The 14,048-nt window shown below is 36.2% G+C and overlaps 1 protein-coding gene across 3 annotated transcripts in view; it reads right to left on the bottom strand.

Annotated features, from left to right (window-relative positions):
• The window catches only part of DYNC2H1 (dynein cytoplasmic 2 heavy chain 1), a 399,828-nt gene that overhangs the window by 343,110 nt on the left and 42,670 nt on the right, over positions 1–14,048 (bottom strand). For all 3 annotated transcript variants that reach the window (XM_044929811.2, XM_044929812.2, XM_044929810.2), the window contains exons 19-25: positions 13,405–13,520; positions 10,301–10,428; positions 5,703–5,852; positions 4,790–4,995; positions 1,070–1,225; positions 866–980; positions 139–309 (exon numbers count right to left, since the gene is read on the bottom strand). In XM_044929811.2, coding sequence (XP_044785746.2) covers positions 139–309; positions 866–980; positions 1,070–1,225; positions 4,790–4,995; positions 5,703–5,852; positions 10,301–10,428; positions 13,405–13,520 — 1,042 coding nt within the window. The remainder of the gene's footprint in view (positions 1–138; positions 310–865; positions 981–1,069; positions 1,226–4,789; positions 4,996–5,702; positions 5,853–10,300; positions 10,429–13,404; positions 13,521–14,048) is intronic.

Here is a 14,048-nt window from a genome sequence, read left to right as displayed (position 1 = left end):
AATAAAGGAATAGTGGAACACTGTCACTATTTTTAAGGCAAGAAATAAATTTAACTTGCTGTTTTAAATAAAATATAAAGCAAAAATATCTGTTAACAAAGGTCAGATCTATGGGATATTTATAAAAATGATTCTTACTTTAAGGTCTGATGCTCTGGCAACAATTGTGTCAGCTACTCTAAGCAGATCACCAAATAGTAATTTCTCTAAACTAGTTCCCCTCGGAAGGCCAAGAAGACGAAAAAGGTCAAGCCAGTGATCAGGAGAAAGATGCTCCCCTCTCACATATTTCAAGACAGGAATGGCAATCTGTTAAAAAAAAAAAAGATATGCATGTATATATATATCTTACCAAAATGCAAATTACTATTTAATTTTATTACAATTATGTATAAACATTTTAATAAATATATTATCTTACTTAATAATCTTGAAATGATTAAAAAGAATTGTATAATACTTTTTATTAAATATTGATGTGGATACATGCAAATTACCCTTTGTAACTTGATATATTTTAAAACATGACCTAAAATATTTCTATTTTTATAAATTTAGAAAATGACCTATATCCTAAATATGCTAACTGGCCCACATCCTAATTGTTAAGTTTCAAATACTCCACTTTATAATAGATTTAACCATAAATTTCTTACTTTTAACTTATTTCACATTGAAGCAAAAATATCAATAACTTTTCCGGTTTACTCTATACTTTGTATTTTTTGTGTGTAATGGAATCATTAAAAATAGATATACTAAAATTACAGTTTGGGCTTCCCAGGTGACATCACTGCATAATAAAAAGATACATCAACACTGCAAACATCATTTTTAAACAACAGCATAAGTAAAACTATCTTACTTTATATTTGTCAACCTCAGACTGTAATTTCACTGTCATTACTGAATGTTCTTCGATCTTTCTTAATCTGTCATGCCAATTCATCAAAAATTCCTCAAACAGATAGGTCTTAGTCCTGTAAAACAGTAGAAAAATATCTTAAAGTTTACATCCCAAAAAATACTACAAAACTATCAGAATGTAAATATTATTTATGAATCAAACCGAAAAGTAATCCAGTCCTCATTGGCCATTTCTTGAAATCCTTGCTGAAACTCTTCATAAAGGGCCCAAATTTGTGCACAGCTCTCAATATCCTTAGAGATGCTATATGCCAAAGAGAAGTTGGGCTCCTCTAGGCCAAAATGATGGCAATCATCACTGTAGAAACAAGTAGTGAAATATCAGTAGATTTTTACAAAAGAAAAACTGTTAAATGTCAGTAAGTTAAACTAACAATTTAACTGCATTCCCCGCGTATGTGTTTGTGTGCATGCATCTGACAGTGGAGGTAGACAGTAGGAGGCTATGTCTACTTAACATGAGAATTTTACTTTAACTACTTGTTCAATGGGCTCCTCTAAATTCATTAATATGCACTTTTTCCAAAGGAGTCAAAGTAAAATTGCTAATATATCAATATATTTTATATACATAATATAGATCATATATAACAAATGTTTGCTGCTGCTGCTGCTAAGTTGCTTCAGACATGTCCGACTCTGTGAAGTCGCTCAGTCCTGTCCGACTCTGAGCAACCCCACGGACTGCAGCCCACCAGGCTCCTCCGTCCATGGGATTTTCCAGGCAAGAGTACTGGAGTAGGGTGCCACTGCCTTCTCCAAGAATTACACAAATTTGTGGATAAATCTGAGAATAGGTTAAAGAATATCCATTAACATTCTTCTTGGTTGAAAGAATTAGTTTCTAGAATGCAAGACTGTTGTTGTTTAGTTGCTATGTTATGTCCAACTTGTGCAACTCCATGGCGGGCAGCCCACCAGGCTTCCTTGTCCATGGTGTTTCCCAGGCAAGAATGCCATGTCCTCCTCCAGGTGATCTTCTTGACCAAGGGATTGAACCTGCACCTCCAGTATTGACACGCAGATTCTTTACTGCTTGAGCCAACAGAGAATGAAAGATATTCCTCACCTAATTAATGTAATGTCACTTAATAAGCATGGTACTAAAGCCTCCAATCATCTATGAAAGCAATTAATTTATGGATGCATTTGCCTAAACAGACCAAACATATCAATTTTTATGAACATTTAATATTTTAATTCATTTTTATTGGACTATAGTTGCTTTACAATGTTGTTAGTTTTATTGTACAACAAAGCAAATCAGCTATATGGATACATATGTCTCTGCTTTATTGGATTTCCTTCCCATTGCGGTCACAACAGAGCACTGAGTGGAGTTTCCTGAGCTGTACTGTAGGTTCACTACAAACAAAGCTAGTGGAGGTGATGGAATTCCAGTTGAAGCTATTTCAAATCCTAAAAGATGATGCTGTGAAAGTGCTGCACTCAATATGCCAGCAAAGTTGGAAGACTCAGCAGTGGCCACAGGACTGGAAAGGGTCAGTTTTCATTCCAATCCCAAAGAAAGGCAATGCCAAAGAATGCTCAAACTACCACACAATTGCACTCATCTCACATGCTAGCAAAGTAATGCTGAAAATTCTCCAAGCCAGGCTTCAACAGTACATGAACCATGAACTTCTATATGTTCAGGGTGAATTTAGAAAAGGCAGAGGAACCAGAGATCAAATTGCCAACATCCGCTGGATCATCGAAAAAGTACGAGTTCCAGAAAAACACACTACTTCTGCTTTATTGACTATGCCAAAGCCTTTGACTGTGTGGATCACAACAAACTGTGGAAAATTCTTCAAGAGATGGGAATACCAGACCACCTGACCTGCCTCCTGAGAAATCTGTATGCAGGTCAAGAAGCAACAGTTAGAACTGGACATGGAACAACAGACTGGTTCCAAATCATGAAAGGGGTACATCAAGGCTGTATATTGTCTTATGTAACTTATATGCATAGTACATCATGAGAAATGCTGAGCTGGATGAGGCACAAGCTGGAATCAAGATTGCAGGGAGATATATCAATAACCCCATGACACCACCCTTACGGCAAAAAGTGAAGAACTAAAGAGCCTCTTGATGAAAGTGAAAGAGGAAAGTGAAAAAGTTGGCTTAAAACTCAACATTCAGAAAACTAAGATCATGACATCTAGTCCCATCACTTCATGGCAAACAGATGGATACATAGTGGAAAGAGTGACAGACTTTATTTTGGTCAATCACTACAGATGGTGATTGCAGCCATGAAATTAAAAGACGCTTGTTCCTTGAAAGGAAAGTTATGACCAACCTAGAAGTGAAAGTGAAAGTGAAGTAGCTCAGTCGTGTCCGGACTCTTTGCGACCCCATGGACTGTAGCCCACCAGGCTCTTCCGAACATGGGATTTTCCAGGCAAGAGTACTGGAGTGGGTTGCCATTTCCTTCTCCAGGAGATCTTCCTGACCCAGGAATTGAACCTGGGTCTCCCACATCGTAGGCAGATGCTTTACCATCTGAGCCACCAGGGATGAGCAACCTAGACAGCATATTAAAAAGCAGAGACACGACTTTGCCAACAAAGGTCCATCTAGTCAAAGCTATGGTTTTTCCAATAGTCATATATGGATGTGAGAGTTGGACCACAAAGAAAGCTGAGCACTGAAAAATTGATGCTTTCGAACTGTGGTGTTGGAGAAGACTCTTGAGAGTCCCTTGGACTGCAAGGAGATCCAACCAGTCCATTCTGAAGGAGATCACTCCTGAGTATTCACTGGAAGGACTGATGCTGAAACTGAAACTCCAATACTCTGGCCACCTAATGTGAAGAACTGACTCGTGTGAAAAAGACTCTAATGCTGGGAAAGATTGAAGGCGGGAGGAGAAGGGGACAACAGAGAATGAGATGGTTGGATGGCATCACCGACTTGATGGACATGAGTCTGATTAAACTCCGGGAGCTGGTGATGGACAGCGAGGCCTGGTGTGCTGCAGTCCATGGGGTCACAAAGAGTCAGATACAACTGAGCGACTGAACAGAACTAACTGACAGAATGTTCTCATTAGGCATCTATTTTATATTTTATAGTATCAGTAGTGTTCTTGCCTGGAGAATCCCAGGGACGGGGGAGCCTGGTGGGCTGCCGTCTCTGGGGTCGCACAGAGTCGGACATGACTGAAGCAACTTAGCAGCAGCAGCAGCAGTGTATATATATAAATCCCAATCTTCCAATTCATCCCATCCTCCACCCTTTCCCTCCTTGGTGTCCATACATTTGTTCTCTACATCAGTGTCTCTAGTTCTGCTTTGCAAATAAAATAATCTATACCCTTTTTCTAGATTCCATGAATATGCATTAATATACAATATTTAATGCAATTATTAAACTTAATATTTTATTATAACATAAAACAATGAATGTTTTTAAGTTTCATCTTGTCACTAGCTTCAAAAGCTTTCAAAAGCTTCACTTTTCCAGAAGCTCTAAAAGTAATTTTCCATTAATTTTATATATTCCATTTTCAAATACAATGAGATCATATAAAGCAAGTATATTCCAACTCCTTAATTGAACTTTTAAATAAATTTAATTTTCTATTTTTATTTAATTTGCTATTATTACTTCTATTATTTCTATTTCTAGGCCCAACAACAAACTTGGTTTTATTTGCTTTTCTCTTTCCTAATATAATTCAACAACTCCTAAGAAAACAGTAGCATGAGCACTTAATACTGGTATTTTTTAAACTGCTGAAGCTTATAAAAAGACATTAATATAACAGATACAGGTACATTATTAGCTTAATATATAAACATAAAACTTTTTTTCCAAAATAAGCACTATCAGTTTTAAAGAATAAACATACAGCAGCTTTTTTCTTATGACTTCAAGATCATCAAATTCAACTTTCTTCTCTTTTATTGACTTTGCACTTTGATCAAGAGTATTCAGCTGGCCTGTTTCAATAACATCATCACCAGGCTTTAGTTGGTCCCAACGAGCTTTAAATTTTTCCAGTTCTTGATAATAAATCTGAAGACGTGATTTGACGTTTCCTTTCATCACTTCAATCTATAAGTCAACAGAGTATACATAATTTAACTCAATGTAAATTTCTACTTTATATTCACATTTTTACTTCCAATATTTTCTATTTAAAGGTCAAAAACATCAATATCAACTTTTCTAAAGATTTTTCTTCATTATTTATTTCAAGTACAATAAATTAACTCAAAAATAAATTAGACACTAAATTTACAATAACAAAAGATATACTGCAAACATCAACATTACAAAACCATTCACGTGACTAATAGCATCTGTGATAACTATCAACAAAATATGATGAAAAAAGTTTACTCAGTGACATTCAGTTGTTCTACCTGATTATACAGCTGCTTAATAAAGAAGGGCATCTCCCAGTCTCCCATGCAGCTCACCGCCAGAACACTAGGTTCTGGTCAGTAGGATACGAGCACAATAGATGCGCACAGCTTCCAGACTGGAATCTTACAAGACACCACACACAGTAGGTAACAAACCATTCATAAGGAAGTCTGATAATACTGTCACATATATTCTTGCTATGGCATAAGTGAAGGTAAACTCTGTGACATGATCATCACTTATACAAAATATCTTATTACATAGAAGTGCTGAGGGAGATCAATTCCATCAATAAAGAAAATTCTTATAAATGTGAGCTATAATGGAATAAAGACAAGAAATTGTAAATGAGGGAAAAAACTGTTCTCATTTTAACAAAGAAAGCTTCTTACCTGGTCTTTAATCATAAGTTGGTGACTTTCCATCATCAACTCAAATTTATCCCACTTAGCTTTCAGATTACTAATTGTTTCTAAACCTCCACCTGCCACAGTCCGTAAAAGTCTGTTTTTATCTTCAGCCTCTTGAAATAAGGGCAAAATCTAAAAGTTAAAAAATAATATGTGAAAAACAACATACTTTATCAAATTTATTAAGATTCCATTTATTTAAAATTGTTTTATGATTTGCTTTTTAAATCAGGATTTTTGCTTTTATATAATTTGTTAAATTTCTAGATATAAAGTTTCTAATATATATTATTACATGCAAACTCAACTAAAGCACTCAAACATCAATTAAAAAGGATAATAAAAGTGGTAATATGAAACTAAATTAAATCATGATTATAGGAAGACAATACTATATCTATTCAAAGTAACATTATTATACAGGTTCCACTCAAAGAAAATGCTGGAGACTTACGGTTTGCAATTAATTATCTTTTTTGTCTGGCTATTGATTGTGAAATCTGAGAAACATCTTTCACTATTGTGATTATGTAGCAATTACCCACTTAATATCATTGTATCATGATTGGTCAACAAACAGAAAAATTACAGAATTCTAGAAGACTCTTGAGAGTCCCTTGGACTGCAAGGAGATCCAACCAGTCCATTCTAAAGGAGATCAGCCCTGGGTGTTCTTTGGAAGGAATGATGCTAAAGCTGAAACTCCAGTACTTTGGCCACCACATGCGAAGAGCTGACTCATTGGAAAAGACTCTGATGCTGGGAGGGATTGGGGGCAGGAGGAGAAGGGGACAACAGAGGAGGAGATGGCTGGATGGCATCACCAACTCGATGGACATGAGTTTGAGTGAACTCCGGGAGATGGTGATGGACAGGGAGGCCTGGAGTGCTGCAATTCATGGGGTCGCAAAGAGTCGGACACGACTGAGTGATTGAACTGAACTGAACTGAATATCACCAAAACTACCATTTAATAGAAAAATCTGTAATCACTTTTTACAATCCAGATGCATATCAGAATTATCTTGAAATTTTTTGAAAAATGCAAATGATCAAGTATTGCTTTTTTTTCTCCAAAGTTCCAGATATGTTTCTATTGAGCAGTCATGTTCAAAAACAACTGGACTATATGATGATCTTTAACTTTTATCTAGTTTGTTTCACTTTTTCTATTTCATATTCAATGCTACCATTTCATTTAGTTTATGTTTTCCAATTTTTGTTGCAACAAGCAACAAAGGTTTACTGTATAGCACAGGGACCTACAGTCAATATCTTGTAATAACCTATAATGGAAAATAATCTGAAAAATAATATATGCATATAAATGAATCACCTTCCTGTGTACCTAAAACATTGTTAAGTACTATACTTCAATAAAATATATATATATATATATAAAGGAAAAAATGAAAGAAAGAGAAAGAAAGGAAAAACTGAAGAATCGGAATCAAGCTCCTATATTTAGCTTCTGCCTGAAATGCCCTGAGTTGTATATAATGAGCAGTCCATTAAAGAGCCCAGGTGTAGGTCAATAAGTGCTAAACTGCTCAAATTGCTTCTAGATCTTTTAAAGCACCATAAAACAATAGTGTCCTATAATTTATAACTGTACTTTTGCTACTTATCAAAGCAGTAAAATCCATTGAAAGATATTTAAAAATCATTATGTTTACATAACAGACAATAACAACAAAAAATCAAATATATCTCAATGGCCAGTTTGCAATTCCTGAGAAACAGAGAAACAATTAACCAAGAATCCATGTTGTACTAGGAACGTCAGTGAGAGAGAAGACAGAAAGTGAAAGTTGCATCTGACTCTTTGGGACCCCATGGACTCTACAGTCCATGGAATTCTCCAGGCCAGAATACTGGAGTAGGTAGCCTTTCCCTCCTCCAGGGGATCTTCCCAACCCAGGAACTGAACCGGAGTCTCCTGTATTGCAGGCAGATTCTTTACCAACTGAGCTATCAGTGAAGCCCTAAAGAGAAAACAGAGCAGGATTCTCATTTCCAGTGTGAAAAGAACTTAAGCCTGTGAAGACATTACAAGTTTCCAAGTTTTTATTGTGCATGTAAGCGAGCTAAGTTGTTTCAGTCATGTCCAGCTCTTTGCGACCCCATGGACTATAGCCTGCCAGGTTGCTCTGTCCATGGGATTCTCCAGGCAAGAATACTGGAGGGGGTTGCCACTTCATACTCCCGGGGATGTTCCTGATCCAGGGATCAAACCCATACCCTCCTGCATTTCAGGAGGGTTCTTTACCATTAGTGCCACCTGTAAGCCAGTTTCCAAGTCTATCTGCATGCAAAGATACTTATCCACACACCAACAGGGGTACATACCAAAACACAATTCTGTAACATCTTGCTGCTGAAAACCCAGCAGTGACTCCTCAGTGTCCACAGAATTGTGTGGCTCACATGACCTGGCTTCTGCCTAGCTCTTTATTCTGTCTCATGCCACACCCTGCCTCACATGTAGTTCCCAACATACATCTATTTCCCTTAGTTTTTGTGATGATATGCTTCATGTCTTTCATTCCACGTCATTATCAATCTCCTTTGCTGCCTCCATCTATACTTGAACTCTAAATTTTGAAATGCTCAAACCTGATTCTATACCCTCTACAGTTTGTCAATCAGAAGAGCTAGTTCAATTCTATGGCTTTAAACATCATGAATGTTAAAATGATTTCCAAATGTATATCTCTAATCTTCACCTTTACTCTAAATTCCAAATTCCTCATTCTACATGACATGTCAATCCCTGCTACCTTCAATCTCCAAACAACTCCTCTCTAGTCATCCTCATCTCAGTAAATGGTACCATTAGATTCCTAGCTGCTAAAGCCAAAAACCTAAGAGACATGTTTCTTTCTTTTCCTCTAATCCCCTGTCTACTTCTAACACATCAGAAGACCTTGGTTCTAACTCTAAAATGCATCATCACTTTCTCTGGTTCTCTCCATCTCCTCTGCTATTCCATGGTATAAGCTTAGATCATCTTTTGTACACAAACTGGAATATCCTACTAACTCTCTGCTACTATTATCTCCCTCCAATCCATTCTCCACGAAGCAGCCAGAGTAATCACTTCAAAATGCAATCCACATTTATCTTCTCATTGCTTAAATCCCTCTAAAATTTTTCTACTACTCTCAGAAAAGAACTCGAACTCCCTAGGATTGTCTGAAAGTCCCTTCCTAATCAGGCCCTTGCCTACCTCTCCAATTTCACTCAAACCACTTTTTCCTTGAATAATATGGCTCTCTTGATAACTAAGTATTTACACCTATCTCACTTCCTTAAGTATATCAAGGTCCTCTACCTTAAGATCTGTGTATCCACTGTTACATCTGCCCTCTAAATCTTGGAATGGTTGCCTCCTTACCCTGCAGGTCCCAGTGCAAACAGATGTCATCTGTCTGATACGGTCTCCAGGATCACCACCCTGAGAAACATCGCGCAGTTGGGCACGCTCATCCTCTTACTAATCTAGCTCCTCATGTTCCTTTCTTCCTCTCCGTCTCTGTCTCTCTCACATGCACACACAACACACACTTACACATGAATGCAGATTTCAGTAACACAGAGCAACCATACTTGCAACCGCAGTGCCTAGCACAATGCCTGCAATATATGAGGTGATCTGTAGTCTGTCCGACTCTTGGCAACCCCATGGACTGCAGCACGCCAGGCCTCCCTGTTCATCGCCAACTCCCAGAGCTTGCTCAGACTCATGTCCATCGAGCCGGTGATGCCATCCAACCATCTCATCCTCTGTCGTCCCCTTCTCCTGCCTTCAATCTATAGTAAGTATTTGTCAAATAAATGCCTCCATGATTTAGCTAACTGCCACAGTTCATAATGCTATTCTTTCTTTAGTTACTTCCTTCTACAAGACAAGTACACTATTTTATTTGCCTTTAAACCCTCTTTATACCTTTAAGCCTACCATATAAAAGTTTATAATTCATTCTACCATGAAGGTATATTATTTCTCTCACCTCTAATCTATCTTGTAATTTTCAACCTATCCTGCAAGAGGAATACATAAAAGTTTGTATCTATTTTGAATTATTTCTCCTCTTTCCTCCAAACATAACTAAGATCACCTATAACATGTTCTACAAATTGTGGCTTATTTATTCTACGTTCTAGCCTTCTGGATACAGTTTTTATGAATCTTTAACCACCTTTTTATCTTTGTCTCTAATTATGAGCTCTTCCATCATGTGTGTGTGTGTGTGTGTGTGTGTACTCCTAATTCAGCACTAACTTCATATTTAAGCATCATAAAAGTACAACCTTGGAAGTAACAGCATGAACTATTTAAGTTTAGTCTTATTCTAATAAGCCACATCATAAAAGGTCACAAATACTTCCGAAAACAATATATATTGTGGTTACTGTTTCATTACAACAACAAACATCGAGTCCAATCATAAGCAGACTAATTTTATAGACTTCCTTATAATATTATAATTATATGATATTTGCAGTCACATAATATTACATGATTTAATCATTCCAGTACAGTTAAAAAAAATAATAAATTACTTTGTGATTCTTACCTCTGGCTTCCGTTCTTGTAGCTTACTATATTGTAAATTTGCATTACCTATCTCTTCCACAGACTGGGGCATAATTGTTAAGACTTCCATAGCCTCAGTAACGAATGTGTCAATTTCATGTAAATGAGCTGAAAAGGAAACATTGAAATATAAGAAATGTTTTTATCATCAAAAAAATGCAATTACATAATTTCTAAACCATGTAATGTTAGAAGTAATCACTATATGAAATACAGTAAGTCCTAAGTTGTCATTTGCTTTCATAAAGAAAAATTCAAAGTATAGAATAAGCAAAAAAATTTCTTCTCATGAAATTGTAATTGCTTTATATAACATTTAAAAATTTTTAGAAGAAAGTGAAAATGTATTTACTCACTCTTAGTAAGTTTTACTATAAGTTGGCAACTTTTTCAGTCTTTGAAATAATATGCTAGAACATATTTCAGTTTAAATGAAAAAGGAAACACTGATATTTTGGAAAATAGTACAGGCATTCCTCATTTTATTGTGCTTCATTTTATTGTGCTTTGTAAATATTGCATTTTTTATGAATTGAAGGTCTGTGGCCACCCTGCATGGAGCATCAGTGCCATTTTTCCAACAGCATTTGCTTGCTTCAAGTCTCTGTGTCACATCTTGGTAATTCTCCCAATATTTCAAACTTTTTCATATTGTTACGTTTGCTATGGTGATCTTTAATCAGTGATCTTTGATGTTACTATTAATTGTTTTAAAGTACCATGAACCACACTCACATAAGACAGCAAACTTAATTGATAAGTGTTGTATATATTCAGACTGTTCCACTTCCACCTCTCTAATTCCCTCAGACACAAAAATATTAAAATTGGGTCAATTAATGGCCTCTTAAGTGTTCAAATTAAAGAGTGACACATTGCTCACTTTAAATCAAAAGCTAGAAATGATTAAGTTCAGTGAGGAAGGCATATCTAACGATGAGATAGGCCAAAAACTAGGCCTCTTGCACCAAACAGTTAGCCAAGGAAAAGATCTTAAGGGAAATTAAATGTACTCCTCCAGTGACTACACAGATGATAACAATGTGAAACAACATTATTGTTGATCCAAAGAAAGTGCTAGTGATGTGGGCAGAAGACGAAACCAGCCATCAGCCCCTTATGCCAAAGCCTGATTCACAGCACGGCACACCCTCCTTCAGCTCTATAAAGGCTGAGAGGCGAGGGAGCTGCAGAGGAAAAGCTTAAGCCAACACAGGTTGCTTCATGAGATTAAAGAAAGAAGCCATCTCCGTAACATGAAAAGTGCAAGATGAAGCAGCAAGTGCTGATGGAGGAGCTGCAGCAAGGTACCCAGATAATCTAGCTAAGATAGTTAATGAAGGCTGCTTCACTAAACAGCAGGCTTTGAAGGTAGATGAAGCAGCCTTCGATTAGAAGACATCATCAAGGACTTTCATAGCTAGAGAGGAGAAGTCGATGCCTGTATTCAAAGCTTTAAAAGACAGGCCGACTCTCTTGTTAGAGGCTAATGCAGATAAGTAGACACCAATGCTCATTTACCATTCCAAAACTCCTACTACCCTTCAGAATTATGTTGAATCTATTCTGCCTGTGCTCTTGAAATAGAACAACAAAGGCTGATGGAAAAAAAACACACACACACAAAGCCTGACAACAGCACATCTGTTTACAACATAATTTACTGAATATTTTAATCCCATTACTAAGACTTACTACTCAGAAAAAAAAGATTCTTTTCAGAATACACCTGCTCACTGACCATGCACCTGGTCACCCACGAGCTCTGATGGAGATATACAAGATTCATGTTGTTTTCATGCCTGCTGACACAACATCCATTCTGCAGCCCATGGATCAATAAGTAATTTCAACATTTGAGTCTTATTATTTAAGAAATACATTTCATAAGGCTACAGCTGCCACAGATACTGATTCCTCTGATGGGTCTGAGATAAGTAAATTGAAAATCTTCTGAAAAGGATTCACCATTCTAGATGCCATTTAAAACATTCATGATTCATGGGAGGAGGTCAAAACATCAGTGTTACCAGGAGTTTGGAAGAAGCTGATTGCAATCCTCCTGGATGATTCTTAGAGCTTCAAGCCCTAAGTGGCAGAAGTAACTAAAGATGTGGTTTAAAAAATAGCAAGAGACCTATAACTAGAGGTGAAACCTAAAGATGTGAATGAATTGCTGCAATCTCATGATAAAACTTTCACAAATGAGGAGTTGCTTCTAATGGAAGAGCAGAGAAGTGGTTACTTGTAATTTTGAGATTTTGGTCCTGCTGAAGATGCTATGAAGATTGCTGAAATGACAACAAAGGACTTAGAATATTACATAAACTTAGTCAATGAAGCAGTGGAGGGTTTGAGGAGACTGACATCAATTCTGAAAGAAGTACTACAGTGGGTAAAATGCTATCCAACAGCACTGAAAGCTATAGAGACACTGTGCATGGAAGGAAGAGTCAATCAATGCAAAACACTTGACTGTTCTTATTTTAAGAAACTGCCATGGCCACTTAGACCTTCAGTAACACTGCCCTGATCAGTCAACAGCGATCAACATCAAGGTAAGACTCTCCAACAGCAAAAAGATCATGACACGCTGCAGACTCACCTGATAGCTAGCGTTTTTACCAATGAAGCAGTGTTCAGCTAAGGCATGTATATTGTTTATTTACACACAATGCTTACTGCACAGTTAAGAGACTACAGTGTATGTAAACATAACTTATACATGCACTGGAAAACCAAAAAATTCACATGACTCTATCACAATAATCTCTTTACTGCGGTGGTCTGGAAATAAACCTGCAATATTTCTGAGGCATGCCTGGAGTCCTTTGAAAAGGTAAGGACAAATACATTATACCAGAATTACCCCCTTTCTCAGTGAAATATGCAACAAACTGACACTAGCTCACACTGCAAATAATAAAAAAAGTCTTCAATTTTTAGACCTCATGGAGTTTCCTACTTTATTAAATTATCATCTTGAGCTGATTTTTATTCCATACAATTCTCTAGATTATTTTTTATTTTAATCATCATTGAGACTCATATTCATAACTAAAAACAATTAACAAGTGTATTTACCCTGGATGGACTTCTTCAAAGAAAGAACAAGCATGTCAAATAACTTCTGGATGAAATCATCAATCACAGTCTTCACAGGGTTACAATTAATATTTAAGCAATCTACCTTGACAGCACTGAAAAATGCCAAAGGACATATTTTGACATGAAAAAGACTAAGTGGAGGAAAAGAGTGTCATTATGATCTTGTGTAATACACCCAAAATTATCATTGTGATCCTTAAGCACATTTAGATTTTAACAAAAATGCCTTACACATATTACAGTTTTTAATAATCCAATGTATCATATTTTAAAAAGTAGCACATTATAAAATACTACAGTATCAACATGAATATATTCAAATTTTTAAATGTTTTACTTGTCACAGTATGTAACATACTCATTTAAAGATTTATAAAATAAATTATTATCCTGGACTCAAAGCACAAACAACGATAGGAGAAATAAAACAAATACAGAAAGTGAAGATAGATTATGAATACACTAAAGCAATAAAACCATTTTAGACCTAATTCACAAAAATGGAATAAATTATTAATTCAGATGTTCAATCATATGGGCAGAGAACTCTCAGTACTGTTGGTCAGAGTATAAAATCACACAATTTTTGCAAAGGGAAATTTAGCAATATTTAACAAATA

The sequence above is a fragment of the Bubalus bubalis genome, chromosome 16 (genome assembly GCF_019923935.1).
Source record: "Bubalus bubalis isolate 160015118507 breed Murrah chromosome 16, NDDB_SH_1, whole genome shotgun sequence".
NCBI classification, from domain to species: Eukaryota; Metazoa; Chordata; class Mammalia; order Artiodactyla; family Bovidae; genus Bubalus; species Bubalus bubalis.
Note: the sequence above shows the minus strand (reverse complement) of the source record. Positions and strands in the feature narration are given on the sequence as shown.